Genomic DNA, 15693 nt, shown 5'->3' with positions numbered 1-15693 from the left:
TTCTATGACACGCTTGCGCTCGGACGAATCATGTTACTTAAATATGACCATGCTGACAAAACGTTACTTGATCTACGTAGCTTTAAATTATTGGCCTTTTTCTTCGACAACCCGTATTTTATTCTAGATTACAAAAAACAAGATTTCGTTTTTTCGCTTATTTTTAGCGAATAAACATTATCGTTACTTGGGTTTCCCGGGCAATCGTTCAGAGTTCCTCTCCTTTAAAAGAGCAGACGATAAAAAATGTACAATCTGTTTATATTGACTTATTGTCACAATTGTTTTGAAGTAAGCTCACTTCTCCTTCCAATGTACACACGGCGGCAGCAGCAGCAACAGCAGCAGCATCAGCAGCAGGTGCTCTTATAGTGTTCGATTCTTTTTCACGTGCAAGCTGACCACTGATAGTTGAGTTCACAAGGCGCGCGTCGATGTACTGTTAGAGGCGGTCTGAAAGCGCATTATTATAACTACAAAACTGAGTGTTGTTTATGGGGCGTTAGGTGCTACACAGAAAATCTGCTTTACTAAAGTGAAAAAGCTATGGCCGGCACAAGCGTGAACTCCGCTTCACACGTTTCTGTAAACCTGCCGCGAAGACCGCCTCGACATAGTAGAAATCAGACCCCAAGGAGACAGCACTATACTCGGTTAATATCAGTACTCAAATTCATCAGTTAGTGGAGCTACCCTCGGGAGTGATTCTAGCTATGTTATTTTATGGTAGTAACAATGATTAGCGTACAATGGCCGATAATAGATTTACGGCCTACGTAATGCTGATTAAATTTATCTTCGAAAGTGTTAAGTGTGTAGCTTCATATTGCCTTCTTTATGGGCCAGTTAATAAAGGCGAAATTGGCACAAAGAGTTCACACGCGGAATAGATTTTTTTCGACCAAAAACATATATCGTTTGCTTTCGCGCAGCTGAAATCCACGTGACTCGCTATATATCAACTTCATAGATACTTTTTTCACTGAACGTTATTTCGGTTTTATATAACGCTAATTACATAGACATAACTTGTCGAAAAACACTAATAGAATGACCAATAGGGCAGTTTTGGAACTCCTTAGGTGAAAAAACATCAAATGTCTGCTTTGTTTATTACCATGAAGAACCATCTATTTCAAAATATTTACATCTTTATTTCAGAGGCGGAACTATGGCTTGAAACACTGATTATTGCAAGTTAAATAACTGACATGTTGACATATCTCCTGCCCGCGCAAAATTTTAGCTTTCATTTTTGTCAATATAATATAGTAGACAATCGCAATTTCTGTTCGATCAAACTATGCATAATGTGCAACTACAATACCGTCACTCTTTAGGTCCATTTCATCATACGAGTTCGTTAAATGTACGCCATTTTATAACATTTTATAGATAATAAATTTTCGGATGCAAGCATCCTATTTCCAAGTAACTGTTATCACTTTGTCTTGCAGAGGTGTGCCACCTTTCAGTGGAGACAACGGCCGCTCACGGTTATCTCGATCATTGCCTCGAGCCTCGTGGGGAGATGGAGCTACTCCATATGAAACTAATGAACCACCGCCATTCCACGCAGAAAACTCACGCACATACAGCAACCATCGTAGTAATAATAATAGTCATCAGCAGTACCATAACGGCAATGGGTGAATAAGCAAATTTTAATAATTACAGCCTTCATAGATTTACGCAACTTATAGCCAGCTTAATAGGTTCATACAGCTTGTATTGCATTTATAAGTTTATATTTTTACAGGTTTTGAAGCCCTGCTTATTGTTAAATCACAGACAGGATGAGTCACTTCTTTAAGTTTGATTTGACCAGAATATCTGTTTTCCTTTAGGAGACAACCTTCAACTCGTGTATGGTGGGCCCCGTTTTCGAGCCTGGATCATGCTCCGCCTTCACTCTTGCCGCGAGAGTGTACTACCTGCAAAGTGACTCCTTCGACTGTGTGGGGCATGGTGGAACATTTTTGTCAAATTGAACACTGCGAAAATGTGTTAGCGCACCGACAAGCCGAGCTTGAAAGACACGGGCGTGGAGGACCGGTATGTAGCCATTACATTTATCTCATACTTAAAAGAGACCGTATAGACACTTCGTTTAGTGAGCTGTTATTAAGGAAAGCGAAATCATAGTAGAAAAAACTTAATTCGGGTGTATTAGTACTGCTCTCAAAGTATGCTTCTGCAGGTACTTGCTTAGAATGGCCGAAACAACCCTTTATGCTTCACTGTGGCTGTGCGCTCAGAGAACGAAGCAAAACGCTAGCTTAGTTTGAATATTTACCGTGGCCCAAAAATGAATGGTTAAAAATTCATCACCCTAACACTTTTAGTTTATGTTAACCCATTGCTGTTGTACCTACTATAGCTTTGAGTTATACAATTTGAAAATGTTATTGCAGCTGGTTATGACGTGTCTAAGGAGAATATAAAAATGTTTTTAGGTAATCTAATTCGGAATTTATTGTGAGTTTTTATTTTGAGATATACATTTCTTTTTCATTCGAAAATTTTAGCGACGCAGGAGACGAAGGCATGGATTGGCATCCGCTAAACCCATTTCGAGCAAAGTAATTATTTGGCTGTGAACCCTCTTAATTTTTCTATATCACCTTTAGAAGTACCTGCTATATAGGACCAATTCCACAGGAAATAACCGCGTTACCTCTTCACCGTAGCTCCGTTGCAGAGAATAGAATCTGATTTTTGTTTGCTTACTTTGTGTGCGTTTCAGCGGTTAATGTGCGAGCTTTGTCGCGTGTCGTTACCTAACATACAGACCACTTGGCATCATTTTGCTGGAAGCAAACATCGTAATAATCTTCAGTCCATAAAACTAGATCTTCGTAACTCAGGCTGTACAGACGTTCCTAACGATAGTGCATCAGATAATAGGTAAGAATATATAAGACTGCATAGAATGGCTTTGACGTGACGCACCAGCATGTCACTTCTTACTTAGAATCATGGAGCTACTGGGACATACCATCATAAGACCATTTCTGCATAAGAACACAATTTGTCGCAAAGTAGATTATCAAACCCTTGTAACGCAAAATAAAGCATCGAGAGAAAAAAATAAAGTCGCTATTTGGCAGACACAAAGAGCTAAGGTTCGTTCTTTGTGGAAGTAATAGCTCTCCCATTACGGTGTAATTTGAATGATTTGGATTTTAATTGAGTGGATAATAAAACAAGGTTTACTTAACATTCCAAATTAACGTAGATTCATCGCATTAGGAACTATTTACTTGTACATACCATCTTTAGGAATCGGCGAAACCAAACAAAAACGTTTGTTAGCCCGATATACCTTAGGCGCTTACGAAGTCGCTCACTCGTTTCAGTATACAACGGGTCAGTTGAAGGGTGTTCCCAAATTCTGCCTAGCCTAAAGAGGCTGAGCAATAAGATATATATCCGCATACATCTAAATATCGATACGTATTGGTATTTCAACTCGTATTATGCTATCGCAGATCTGACGGAGTTTCAGGGCGCTCTTCTAGTCGAGGAGATTCAATCGAAGAGAATACCCAAGATGACGAGGATCAAAATCGGTCTCCAAAACCTGAAGCTACGGATGAAGGTGACCGGAAACGGCGGGAATCCAAAACTTCGAACGAGCTTATGTCAACCAAGTTACTGCAGCAGCCACCGCAATCGACATGCACAAACAGTGACACTAACAATAAGGGTAAGCTGTTTTACAAGGAAATGTTCTATTGAAAATACTTAATTGTCTTCATTGCTGTTCACATTCCATGAAGACGTATACGATTCGTAAAATTCTTTGAATTTGTGGATTTGTTAATAGCATTAACGACCTTTTAATATTCTTGGAAGAAAGTTAAAATATATCTATATTAAATTGTGTAATTAGATTAGGTCTATGCTTTAGTTTTTAGTATAGCATAGTAATATTTAAAACAAGTTACGCGCTCATTTTGACACCTGAGGTGACATATACGGCGTACTGTTCCCGATATAAAGTCGTGCCACTTCGTAGCTTGGCATCTGCTTCTTAGCACAGTTCAGTATCACTGGTTCAGCTTGTATTTACCGTTGGTCAATTAATATTTTTATTAACGCTCACCTGTTTTCAGATCGATGGAAGCAACCGGCCTTGATGTCGATCCGAAGTCCAAATTCTTTAAAAGATGAACTGGATGTGCTGCTAAAGGAAACAGATGACGAGGGGCGAAAATGCGCTGAGAGCGGTAGTGGGAAGGATTTTCGAAAACATCAGTACTTCCTTAGTTCAGAAGAAGGTGAAACACTGTCGACTTTGTATAAAACCATTCAATTATTTTGACTACTTCAAAGAAGAATACACAAGTATAGCTAACTGATGACCACTAGATTTCGAAAGCAACAAAATGTTTCACAGATTTTGTTTTATAGGTTCCCTTGCTTGTGTTTTTTTGTCATCTAATGCTGGTTATAATATCTGTGGCGAAGCTCTTATCTTAGTTACTTTAATCTTATTGAGATATTTTACCAACAGTGTCAAATGATGACGATTTTTTCATTTAAGCAGTATGACGTTAGCTTCATAAGAGCCCTTTTTTCTTGTTGGTAGTTACTGAAAAATAAGAAATTTAAGAGTTTTATTATTCGGGTAAAGATCGCATAAATTTAAGGGGTACCGCATGTTCATCACTTCTTTGTTTATGTATTCACGGTGCTTTAGAGCGCTCTGATGACGAATCCGCGTTTCGCAATACCAATCAAGAGAACGGTCAAAGAATCGCAACGTCACTCGCAGAAGACCCGCGAACTCCAGAAGCTAGACCTAAAGTTCCTCGACCTTTGGTCGGCTCCACTGGGAAGAGTTTAGTTGACAAACGGAAAGACATTTTGTCTAAACTCAGTAACTGTACTGATGTGTAAGTAGGATCTCCAAAGTGCAGATTAAAATTAGCATAGTTCAGCATAGTAGATCTTTACAAAGGGGCATTCCTACAACTTTATTTTTTTTAACGTATACGCTTTGCATGCTTTTGTGAGAAGTATTATCGTTGTTTCAATACAAAAGTAAAGCCTAGCACACAGGCGTGAACGGATAAGACCATAAATTACTGATTAATCCATAAAGTTATGAATTTTAGCCCTAGATACTTCTATAACGCTACAATTTCTATCTCTGCGCAGGCGAGACTTAGCCAAACAACTACGGCAAATTGGTCGCGGTGCCGATGAAAAGCAAAAAACAGCCCGAAAAAGGTTGCCTGGTGTAGCTTATACAAATCGAGACATTGAAAAGCAGGAAACGTTTGGTGAAGCTCGCGCAAAACAGGTTTGCGACTACACATCGTTCATTTCGGTAGGATGGATTGTTAATGGACTAAGAGGGCTCATCAACAAAGACTATCTTGCAATACAAGACAACGTATCTTATCCAAAGTCAGTTTGTTGTCAAAACAATATCGACAGCAAGTGCTGTTTAGAATAGCTTAAAGCTTGTGGAATCAGTTACAGATTACTTGGATTTTATTGTCAATTGCTATAATCTAAGTAAAAGTAAAGATTCCAGTATAGAGAAACAATTGACAATGCGAAAACTGCGAACTAATAATCGAACTTTAACCTATACAACAAGATGATTTCCCGATTCGCTGATGATATTTAAGTTCGTTTTATTCTTACAAGTTTCTTACAAGTGAGCAAGGAAATTGTTTAGCTAAAGTATCTTCATGTGGTTTCGGTCAGTTCAAGCCCTGAACGCATGAATAATTTTCATCTCATCAACGTAAGACTGCTTAAAATAGGTCCCAATTAAGTGATAGTATAATACAACTACTTTCTTTAGGTAATTCCAGAAACGGCTATTACGATAGAGGAACCAGAATCCGTTTGTTTGAAACGTGAGTCTCCTAAGGATATATCCGGTGTTTTTGGGACTGGTACTCAAGCAAGCTCCCCGACGAAGTTACGTGTGAAGAACGAAAACAACGAAGACTGTGCAATCGTTGCTGCTCCGCCAGCACCGTAAGTACTTCCCAGTGTTGTTTACAAATTCGAAACTAATAGCGGAACTAACTGGAAATATTTATTCAAAATTAAGCATGACTACTGACTTATGTGCTGGTCTTAAAAACAGAAAATTATTGGTAAAAAAAACGAATTTTCTCTAAAGGTCTAGTCGACAAATCATTGTAAGGAATAATCTATAAAATTATTATTGGGCATATATGGTGCTATATCGCTTGTGCGTTGAATAGCAAATCTATCGGAATAGTAACTATCCATCTATCGCATTGCCTATATACACATTCACCATTACGAGCTTTTTTATTTGGAAAATTACTCGCACTACAATGTGAAAACATTTTAACAATCCTAGATTATTGATGTTGCATTGAGTTTTGTAGGCCCCCTCAGATGATCTCGGATTCGGAGGAAGGCGAGCAGGAACAGCCTCCGCAAGACATGTCACCTCGGTTAGCGTCGTCAACGTCACAATACAGCCACGTTCAGCCTCCCGCCGGGCCTCAAGTACTACCGAATGACGACATCGTGCGGTTAGCCGCATTGACATCGGAGGAAACAGCGGGCCAGGAGCGCCTGCGTTATCTTTCACATACGTTGCCGCGTGTCGAGGCATTACTTGGTTTCCTAAGACAAGAAGAGCAAGCAACAATAGCCCAGCTCGAGCTGATTCGTGCAGCAAAGAATCGAATAGCGACAGCAGTGGGTCAAGGTAACTTGTTGGTATTTCAGAATTTCACAGGAGCATTTGATGAGTTAATAAATTTTGGTAGTTTCCGCATTCGTAAGCAAGGACACTGTACATTATCAACTGCTAAATAATACAGTTTTGTTGCTAAATTATGTTACTTTACATACTTGTAGGTCCGCAGCCTCCACAGGGTGCTGAAATTTTTGGTCCAAGTCAAATTCTCAACGCTATACTTCATCCTGCACCGCGTAATCCTGATAACCTAGCGTGGTTGTTTAACAATACGAGACCACAAAGGACATCAATAAACTATAACCTTCAGAATGTTCTAGGAAGTCTAGGGGCTGCTTCAAGTCCAGTTACATCTTTAGCGCCAGCTCCGTTGTTTAACGGCGTTATAAATGATTCTATCAACGGCTCTTTCGATCATACAACGCCGCAATCTGCAACCTCGTTAGATACTCGCAAGCGTTCCAATGTATCACCCGGCGTCTGGGCAAAACGCTCAAAGAGTGCGGAAGTGCAACTGGATGAACAACTTCACAGTGAACAAGTGCTCGCAGTGAAGCTCAGCGGAGATTTCGTGTATTCAAGCAGCCGCGACGGAGTAGTCAAGCGAACACCTCTCAGTGATGGTGGAGGGTCTGTTGTCATTTACAGACACTGGTAAGCATTGTGTGTTTTATACTTAAAATCGGTCTTTGCCGAAGAATTATGCGCTGTTGTTTGGTTTAGGTTTTTGCTAAATTAAATGTGCTGCCTAAACGTCGAGACGCCCTTTTTACAGTATAAATTCGATTACAACGGACAAAGTATTATGTAAGTAGACTCTATTTAACTATTATTAATGGTGACCTTTAACAGAGCGATGTCCTGATTATACGCTTTAAATTAAAGAGTTTGTTTAGCGATGCTGACGATGGCAAGTCTAAATCTAGTAGTTACTTTTTATGTTTTATCTATTTAATTCAGCGGCCAGGATTCGAATTCCAACTTGAAGAGGGTTTGCGCCTATATGCTAGAAATATCTGTCCACAAGAAGATGCAAATTGTAAAGCTTCTAACTGGTTCGGATGACTGTGCACTGCGAGTCTTTGACGGTGACTCGGGTCATCTGATGAAAGTGATTCCTGTTCAGGCTCGGGTGCTCTGTGGATTTATAGCCTGGCAAAAAATCTATATCGGACTCAAAAGTGGTACGTTTCGACATAAAGTGGATTTACACAAAACAAAAAGAAAAGTCAAAAAGATATGTAGCATTTGTTTCTTCTTCGTTTTATTAGAATAGGCTTCAGTTTTTAGTTAGTGACATGACAGAGAATTGTTAATGTTCGATCTTTTTGTATACTGGTAAATTATACTCAAAATTGACCTTTGAGTTATGTGCAGTTCCGTAAAGCTCGATTAGTGCAGGTGACGACTTAATTTAAAGGTTCAGCACTTTAATTGGGAACGACAATTAGACCCCTGCAGCACACTTCAGACATGAGTTTGCTTTTCGACAGCAGCGTCGAGGAAAACCGTGTCAGCCATGATTTGGTACCATTAATTAAGTATATATGTTAGTATTGAACGTTGTTGCATTTTCACTGTCGCTGTGTTGTTATGCGAGATTTTGAAATTTTTTGAAACTTTGACATTCATTATGGCTTTTTTTGTAGAGTAAGGCAATAAGAGGGAAGAAAAGGTGATATTCGGTCAATATATTCTGCTAAATTATATGGTTTCGTTTATTTATTTCAGGATATATTCAAGTATATAATCTTTTAGATCAACGATTTATAGTTGAGTCAGAGGTGCGACAGGTACCAAAGTTCGTAGCCGCTACTCAAGTTACGAGTTCGAAGCACATTGTTGTAGTAACCCAAGATAACGCAATGATGTTACGTGACGCGGGAACGTTATTTTTGCTGTATGCTGTTGATAAGCGTGATCAGAAAATTACCGGCCTCATTGTCAGGGATGAAAATATACTTTTGGCAGGGGAGAGTAAAGTCTACGTTTTCGATAAGGTAGATATACAAGTAGATCAATACTATAATTTGAGTGCTAAATATTATCATACATTTGTAGCCATCACCTACGTATATATATATATCTGATCAGGACGGCAGACTAATACATAAACCGTATATGTTTTGTTATAGCAAACATTGAAAAGACGCGTGTGTTCAATTGTTAGGGGCCTTGTCCTAAATCTTCGCTTTCCATCATCAGACTAATGAAGCAGTATTTAGTTCTCTTACGGTGGATCAATTATACAATTACCATTATTTGCGTTTGGTTCATTTCAATCCTTTACATTTAGGGCGGGCGGTTGTGTCGTGAAGTCGAACTGGATGAGGAGATTTTCGGGGCTGTTATGTTTGAGTCGTGTTTGTTTGTTGCGTCTGTGGCTGGGTCCTTAAATGGCCTTAAGTGGAAGGAACTGATAGGTGGACAGGTTCAACGTAAATCTCAATTATCCTGGACAGCAGCTTTTGCAACAGTCGCCGCCAGTAAGCCGTCAACGTCAGCAGCGAGTGCTGACTCCAATGCGGCAGAGGTTCTAGTGGCACTTCATTGCGATGAAGGTTCGAAGAGGTTGGCGATAGCAACTGAGTCCGGCCGTGTAGCTGTTTTCGATGCCGGGTTAGCGTCGACCTCAGATACTGATAACGACGAAAATCCTAACAGCTAATAGGGCTTAATCTTCAGAGCAGAGAAACTGGAGGCTTATCAATCGTTGATGTCAATACGCTCAGTGGGAGTAAGTTTATTTATTAAGAGAAAATGATATGAAACTTTGTAATCTAATCTCCGATGTAATGATTCGTTGACGTATAAATGAGAGATTACTTAGTATTCGTGACCTCTGAATGCAAAGGTTACCAGCTCGTCAAATCCATTACTCTAGACTTGCTCTAGACCAACTTGCTCAGATTAGTATAGAAATAAAGAATTACTTTGGCTGTAGATTTTGGAGGGTTACGGTAGTCAAGCGATCGTTACATATATATGGATGTCCTGCTAAAGTCACCCAACGCCAGGGCTAACCTCTTAGGCATGATTTATTTTTTACGCGTAGGTATACAGTTCCAAAATTTATTAGTAAATCCGTACGAAGCAGGTTGCCTCTAATGGACTGTTACATATCGACGCTTTTGACTTCTTTTCAGACAGCCACATAAGGTAAAGTTTACTATAAGCGAAATATACTTTACACCTGGGCCTAATTGTCGATCGCAATGCCTTAGTTTTTCGTTTCTTCGTCTTATCTCGTTGCTTAATCTGCCTTTTCACGGAAATGTGATGCCATGTCCGAAAATGGAGTTTAGCTTGGGGGGTTTGCTTCTTGTGTATTATTTATGGGACACGTGCGTGTTTGTGGTCAAACGTATTTATACCATAATTGTCAACAGCTTACGACTCTAATAGCCAACTGCTGCAGTGAATAGGGTGCCCTTCGGGCCAGGAATTCTCCTATTAAATGTTTTAGTTCGTGGTAAAAAAAAAAATCTAAAAATGGCTCCGTTCATCTGCCGTTACTCTACCAATGTTAAGCGCGAATGCTGACACAAAAGATTACAATGTGGGACGTTGTCACCAGTGGCTACAACAGTAGAACTGTCAAAGTGATATAGTTGATTTTTTACGTTGTTAATGATTGTATTTTTTGCACGAGAGATGCATTTTCACGAAACGTTATAGACAATTATAACAACATAACAGTCTTATAAACGCTAAAAGTTAAGTGTTTTTAATATTTAGTGCGATGTAAGTGAATATCTGACAGTCATTCGTGTATATAACGCATTCAAAGAAATGGATTGCTAGTTAACCATTGTACAGTTTTGTTCATTTCAACTTTTTCAACTTACAGATCAATTAAGAGATAAACGAAAATTATTTACTAAAAATTGAGTGTTTTATTAGAGAGAGGATTATTAGATTTAGGTGCGAAAAATCCTGTTTTCTATTTATATTACAACAATAATGGAATGCATAAGATACATACATTAGCTGCATTTTTATTATTCATTTGAAAATGCGTTAAGTTATTAGAGTATTAAAAGGTCATTCCAGAGAGTTTTTAGTATCTTACAACAGGGTAATAAACTTAGATTCTAGCTAAATATATTCTTAATATCTGCTAACTTAGCAATAATGTTATTTTTTCAAAATTAAACTATAGTTCTTTGTCAGAATTTTATAATTCCCGATACAATAAAGCATAAACTAAAAGAGCTTATTTTTCTCCAAGCATTTAATCTATGATTTGCTATATAAAACCATGCGTCAACATGCAACGTAACATATATGATAGATTCGACATACTCTACTACTGTCAACTAAAGAGAGGCTATCGTCTGCTGAAAATAATACGATACTAAAAATGCCTATGCAACTCTTTCAATTATCAATTAATCATAGCCGACCATTTACACATAAAAATCAATTACTGTTCATGTTGCAACTTTCACTGGCAAACGGACGTAGGTTAAATTAATTTTATTAGTATTTTTTGCTTATTGAAGTCTCATGGCTCCTGGACAACTTAGCAAGAAAGTATTAAGATAGAAAAGAACGCTAAAATGGCACGAAAATTTAACTCGTTTGGCCTTGTGATCCTCTGAGAAGTTTGTGCCCTTTTACCTTGGGAGCTTATTCTAGATATATGATCCGGGTTTAACGGTCTTCGCGCACCAGGAAGCCAAATCTTCTCATTTGCACAAGCTTTTCGTATGTAAAAGACTGCTTTGTTTGGTGTCCGCTCTCTAACCCTGTAACAACATTTAAAATAAACATTATTCAATACTTTAACTTTGCACCTAATCATAACATTTAAGAAAATCTAACCATAGCATTTAATAACAGAATCTGTGATTCTGAGGCCTGCCCAACTACTTCCAACCTTTTTTCTCTATTTTTCAGAAGAAACTGCATTGCGCTTCTATCCGGCACATTCAACATATCCACTAGATAGATATGATAAATAGTAATCAGTATGGCAATATCGAATCGCAAGACACATACCTTAAGTCTTCTTCGAACTACGTTAAAGCTACAGTACCTTGTTATTAGTAATTAGCGTTTTCTGAGACCACCAATAGCTAAGTCGAAATGTTCCGCAAATAGCTAAGACGGTAACCAGGCTGCTACCACAAGGCGATTTTATAAGCCACGTGTTCGAATCTAGGCTCGGCTCAAAGCATTTTAACGAAGATATTTCTCTCAAGTAAGGAACCGCTAGGTTCGTGTGTAAATCACAAATCTGTTGACATGCGGTCCTACTTAACAGAAGAGCGAAAAACGCGAAAATGAGAAACCTCTTTGACCCCCAGTATATATACAGATTTAAATAACTCTTAATAATAATAATAACTCTAAAATGGACTTAGTTATGAAAAATGATGACCGCGATTTGAGATATCAAGTCGATAGAGGCCTAGCGAAAAAGGTCGAAGTACCACCTAACAAAAGAAAAAAATGCTACCCAAGCCTATGGAGCGAATGCGTATCTACAAAGTTAGGTGCGCGCACCTTTGCTTACGCAGCAGAGTCCTAAAAGGAATTCCTGGTCTAATGTCAACCAAAGGCCCACTCAGACCGAAATACTCATTTTTATCCTTTTGTTTTGAGGCACATTGGTTCTTAACTGAAGATTAAGTGCTTTTTCTCGTCATTTACGATTGTGAGTCAGTTGAGACACGTTTTAGAAAAAAGTTTCCCTAGGAAAATCGGTTTAAAACAAATTAGCATAAGGCAATTAGTTTTCCTATTTTGTCGCTTTAGACAAGAACACGTCTTTAACGAGCTCAACAACTATAATTCCTATAGTGTATACAACTATAATAGTCTTAAGTATAATACAATACCACGAACATAATGCGATCTACTAATACCCATTCATCCAATTAAGTCATTTTTTTCATTGAAATTATATAATTTCAATGAAAAAATGACTTAATTAGGTCTTAAATAGCCGTGAAAGTTGTCAAATTAATTCTATTATGTGGATTAACAGCGCGAGATTTCTTTTCAGAAAATGCTATGCAAAAACCGCTCACTATCAGTCATCGCTTCCTATCTAACCTTCTAGAGCCTCTTATATCTCACGCATGTACATATTTCTTTGCGTAACTTACGGCCCATGTTGCGAACCCCATACAATGTGGCTTGTATGTCAGCCATCTATATACCAGTATATGCCGTACGCCTTTGACGTTTCGCTAATTCGAAAAGCACCAAGAATATAAGTACGGGTGAACTAGTCAACAAGGCAGAGTTACCGGCAGAATGGCCAGCCATTCTTTGACGCTCATTGTGGTGACAATATTGCCATGATGACTAACCTTGTGCTCACCCCGTCTTTTACCGTACACTCGACATCAGCGGCAATATTGATTAGCTTCCTTTTTCCTAACGAAAGACAGTTCACAGCTCTTTCCATAGATCTTCTACCGCTTCCGAGTATAGAGCCATGGAGAAGCTCGTTGAGTTCGTTGGTTCTGTCAGCAACTTGCTGACACCATTCTGCATTAAACTCCCTTTTATAGATGGTTACAATAAGTAACCCGAAGCATAGGATGATCTAACATGTGTATCCCAGTTTGCCATGGTATTTCAACGAACTTTCTTGGTTGTTAAATCGCAGCACAATTTGTAGACATTGGCAAACAAGGTTGAGTTGCTCGAGTTTACTACAGAAAATCTACGTCATTCATATATCGCATCTCCGTCCGAAAGTCGATTATCAAGTCCACCGAACACTACCATCATAATCAACAACGTATTTTCCAATATTTTACTTGTCGATGTCGGCTTACATTAGACAAATCTGACAGTGGATACGGACAAGCTTAAAAAACTGGTAAGAGGAATGAGCAATGAGCAACAATGATTCTCATCCCAACTCTGACCGCATTCGCAAAAAAAAAGGTACGAGTCTTTGATGATGGATACCAAGATTATGTTTGTGAGTGTGAGTCCATATTTATCGTTGCATATATTTAGCATTATCGACTGCTGATGGTACCTCGGTGTTGCGTCTAAAATAGTTTCAGTGTCCCTCAAGGAACGTTTAATAAGTAAGAGTTTGAATTACTGCTGTATATACAAAACAAGGTAGTGCTATGCTAATAAACATACAGGTAGTTCGCAGATCAATTTGCGAATGTTGCGCGATTCACACAAGAGCTACCTTTCATTGACGTAATTTGTTCAGGTATCACTCGACCTAATGAAGGGTATCAGATTTGTATAAGTTTAAAAACATTTTTTGATGAGGATGTACGTACACATTTAATCAAACTCTGAAAGCCTCATGATAATGTTCTATGTACAATTCTTCCATACCTATATGTTTCGAATTTCACGTTCGTTAGGCATAGTTCCAGGCAGAAATTCTTTACCCGACAACTTATTTAAGGAAATGGATGACAGTGATATATACAGAGCGTTCCCGGATTTGGATGCTTGATTTGTATTTGTTGCGATGTGGATAAATCGAACAAAGACCTAATATCTGGATTTTTCCTATGGCAAACCTATACACATGACAATTTCAAACTTCAAACAACTTAGTTTTTTAAAAACGAAAAATGTTTGTTCAATTAGCACGAAGTCAAAACCTTTTCGCGATTAAGCTATTGATTGCCCGTTTAACTTATCTATCATTTGTAGATTTCTTACAATAATAATAGTCGTAAAGCTTTCAAACTAGCTCGTCTTAAAAAACACACAACACACAACCTGAACCTGGTTTTCACAACCTGAACTTTGTGCAGCGACATTAAGAGCACTATTGACTAGTAATATGAGTACAAGTCTCGGCTCAAAATTTCTATTTGCAATAGCGTGATTCAAAATGTATGTATGGATCTTACTTAAAAATGTGGGTATTAGTTGTTTAGCTAAAATAATGTATCCAAACAACGAAATTTATTATGTCTGCATCATTATTCGACTCCCTGAATTAACCACTAATTCATGCTGTTCATGGCCAAATCGGGCTTTCTTAAGGGGTTACTCATGATTACCCTTCTAATTCAAATATGTGTGTCAGATGATCTCGGAGTGTGGCAGTCTTATTATTAATATTATTATTACGAATACTATAAACGTGACATGATTCAAGGATTATTATGCTGTATAAACATTATAATGTGAATGACAAAAGTGAAAATATTTTGCCTTAATGATAGCCACTATCTGAACAATTAACAAATATTACCACGGAACGGCCATACGGCTAAGAAGCCACGATTCATAGATTGGTTAGATATTCAAAGATATAGTTCCATGTTATACTAAATAGGTCTAATGTAGCTTGGTCCGAAGGAATTTAATTCGAAATGGTAAATTTAGTCCTATGAAACCGGATTAAATTTAATTGATTTTGCAAATGTCCTTTGCGATTAATTGGAGAATGTTCTTTTCGAATATGCATATCTCAAAGAATACTTTATAACGATTTCTGAAACAGAACATATCTAGCAGAATCGAACACGTCGTACGCATACAAAAGAGCCGTAAATGTCGGTGAAGATCCGAATATACGATTAGGACTTATTAACCTGCAATGTGTTAGAGATCCAAGTTCAATAACGGGATTCAACACTTTCTTTGCAAACCAATCTTCGAATCCATGAGCTGCAGAGATGTATGACGAAGTTATTTTTTAATATATTCAATTTAAGCTACAAAACAGTATTCCTGCACAAAGTCCCTTCGCAGTTTCGCTTGATTCACTTCTAATTAACGAATTTGTATCGACACGTCGAATTGGCTTCAAAATGATTTATGTAACAAAAACATCCAATATGCATACGGATAATGCTAACGGTCGTTAATTTTGTTTGTCCTCTGCCTATTTGTTACCTATAAAGTCTTTTCTCCAAGAATGGTATTCAGCAGCAGAGGGCCGCTACTGAACCCGAAACGCGCCATAAACCCTTCCCATTCAAGAACGCACGTGACAGCGCCCTCACCAAAACAATATCGGCAACAAGCAAAGC

At 38.2% G+C, this 15693-nt stretch overlaps 1 protein-coding gene across 3 annotated transcripts; it reads left to right on the top strand.

The window, feature by feature from the left end:
* The first annotated feature begins 366 nt into the window (after positions 1-366).
* Positions 367-15688, top strand: LOC111254859 (uncharacterized). Of its 3 annotated transcripts, none has more exons than XR_002675243.2 (15): positions 367-653; positions 1458-1649; positions 1848-2055; positions 2747-2907; positions 3492-3709; positions 4119-4283; positions 4706-4901; positions 5167-5311; positions 5825-6003; positions 6387-6715; positions 6868-7360; positions 7667-7890; positions 8438-8706; positions 9003-9443; positions 15565-15688. XR_002675243.2 is itself a non-coding variant. In XM_022816157.2 (14 exons), the coding sequence occupies exons 1-14, from the start codon at positions 547-549 to the stop codon at positions 9372-9374; spliced, it is 3258 nt and encodes a 1085-aa protein (XP_022671892.1). In that variant the 5' UTR covers positions 367-546; the 3' UTR covers positions 9375-10593. The 3 variants fall into 3 exon arrangements, 1 of the variants encoding a protein (XP_022671892.1); XR_002675242.2 differs by lacking the exon at positions 15565-15688 and adding an exon at positions 9853-10593; XM_022816157.2 differs by lacking the exon at positions 15565-15688 and having other exon boundaries at positions 9003-10593.
* The last annotated feature ends 5 nt before the right edge of the window (positions 15689-15693 follow it).

This window comes from Varroa destructor, unplaced genomic scaffold (assembly GCF_002443255.2).
Source record: "Varroa destructor unplaced genomic scaffold, Vdes_3.0 BEIS01000001.1, whole genome shotgun sequence".
In the NCBI taxonomy this organism is placed as follows: Eukaryota; Metazoa; Arthropoda; class Arachnida; order Mesostigmata; family Varroidae; genus Varroa; species Varroa destructor.
The sequence above is the reverse complement of the archived record's forward strand: the minus strand, read 5'-3'. Positions and strand labels throughout refer to the sequence as shown.

Bases quoted from the DNA above. Each gene is read 5' to 3' on its own strand.
- LOC111254859 (XM_022816157.2), top strand. From the start codon at position 547: ATGGCCGGCACAAGCGTGAACTCCGCTTCACACGTTTCTGTAAACCTG. The intron at 654-1,457 runs GTTAATATCAGT...TTTGTCTTGCAG, and splicing joins AGGAGACAGCACTATACTCG to AGGTGTGCCACCTTTCAGTG. The intron at 4,284-4,705 runs GTGAAACACTGT...ACGGTGCTTTAG, and splicing joins CTTCCTTAGTTCAGAAGAAG to AGCGCTCTGATGACGAATCC.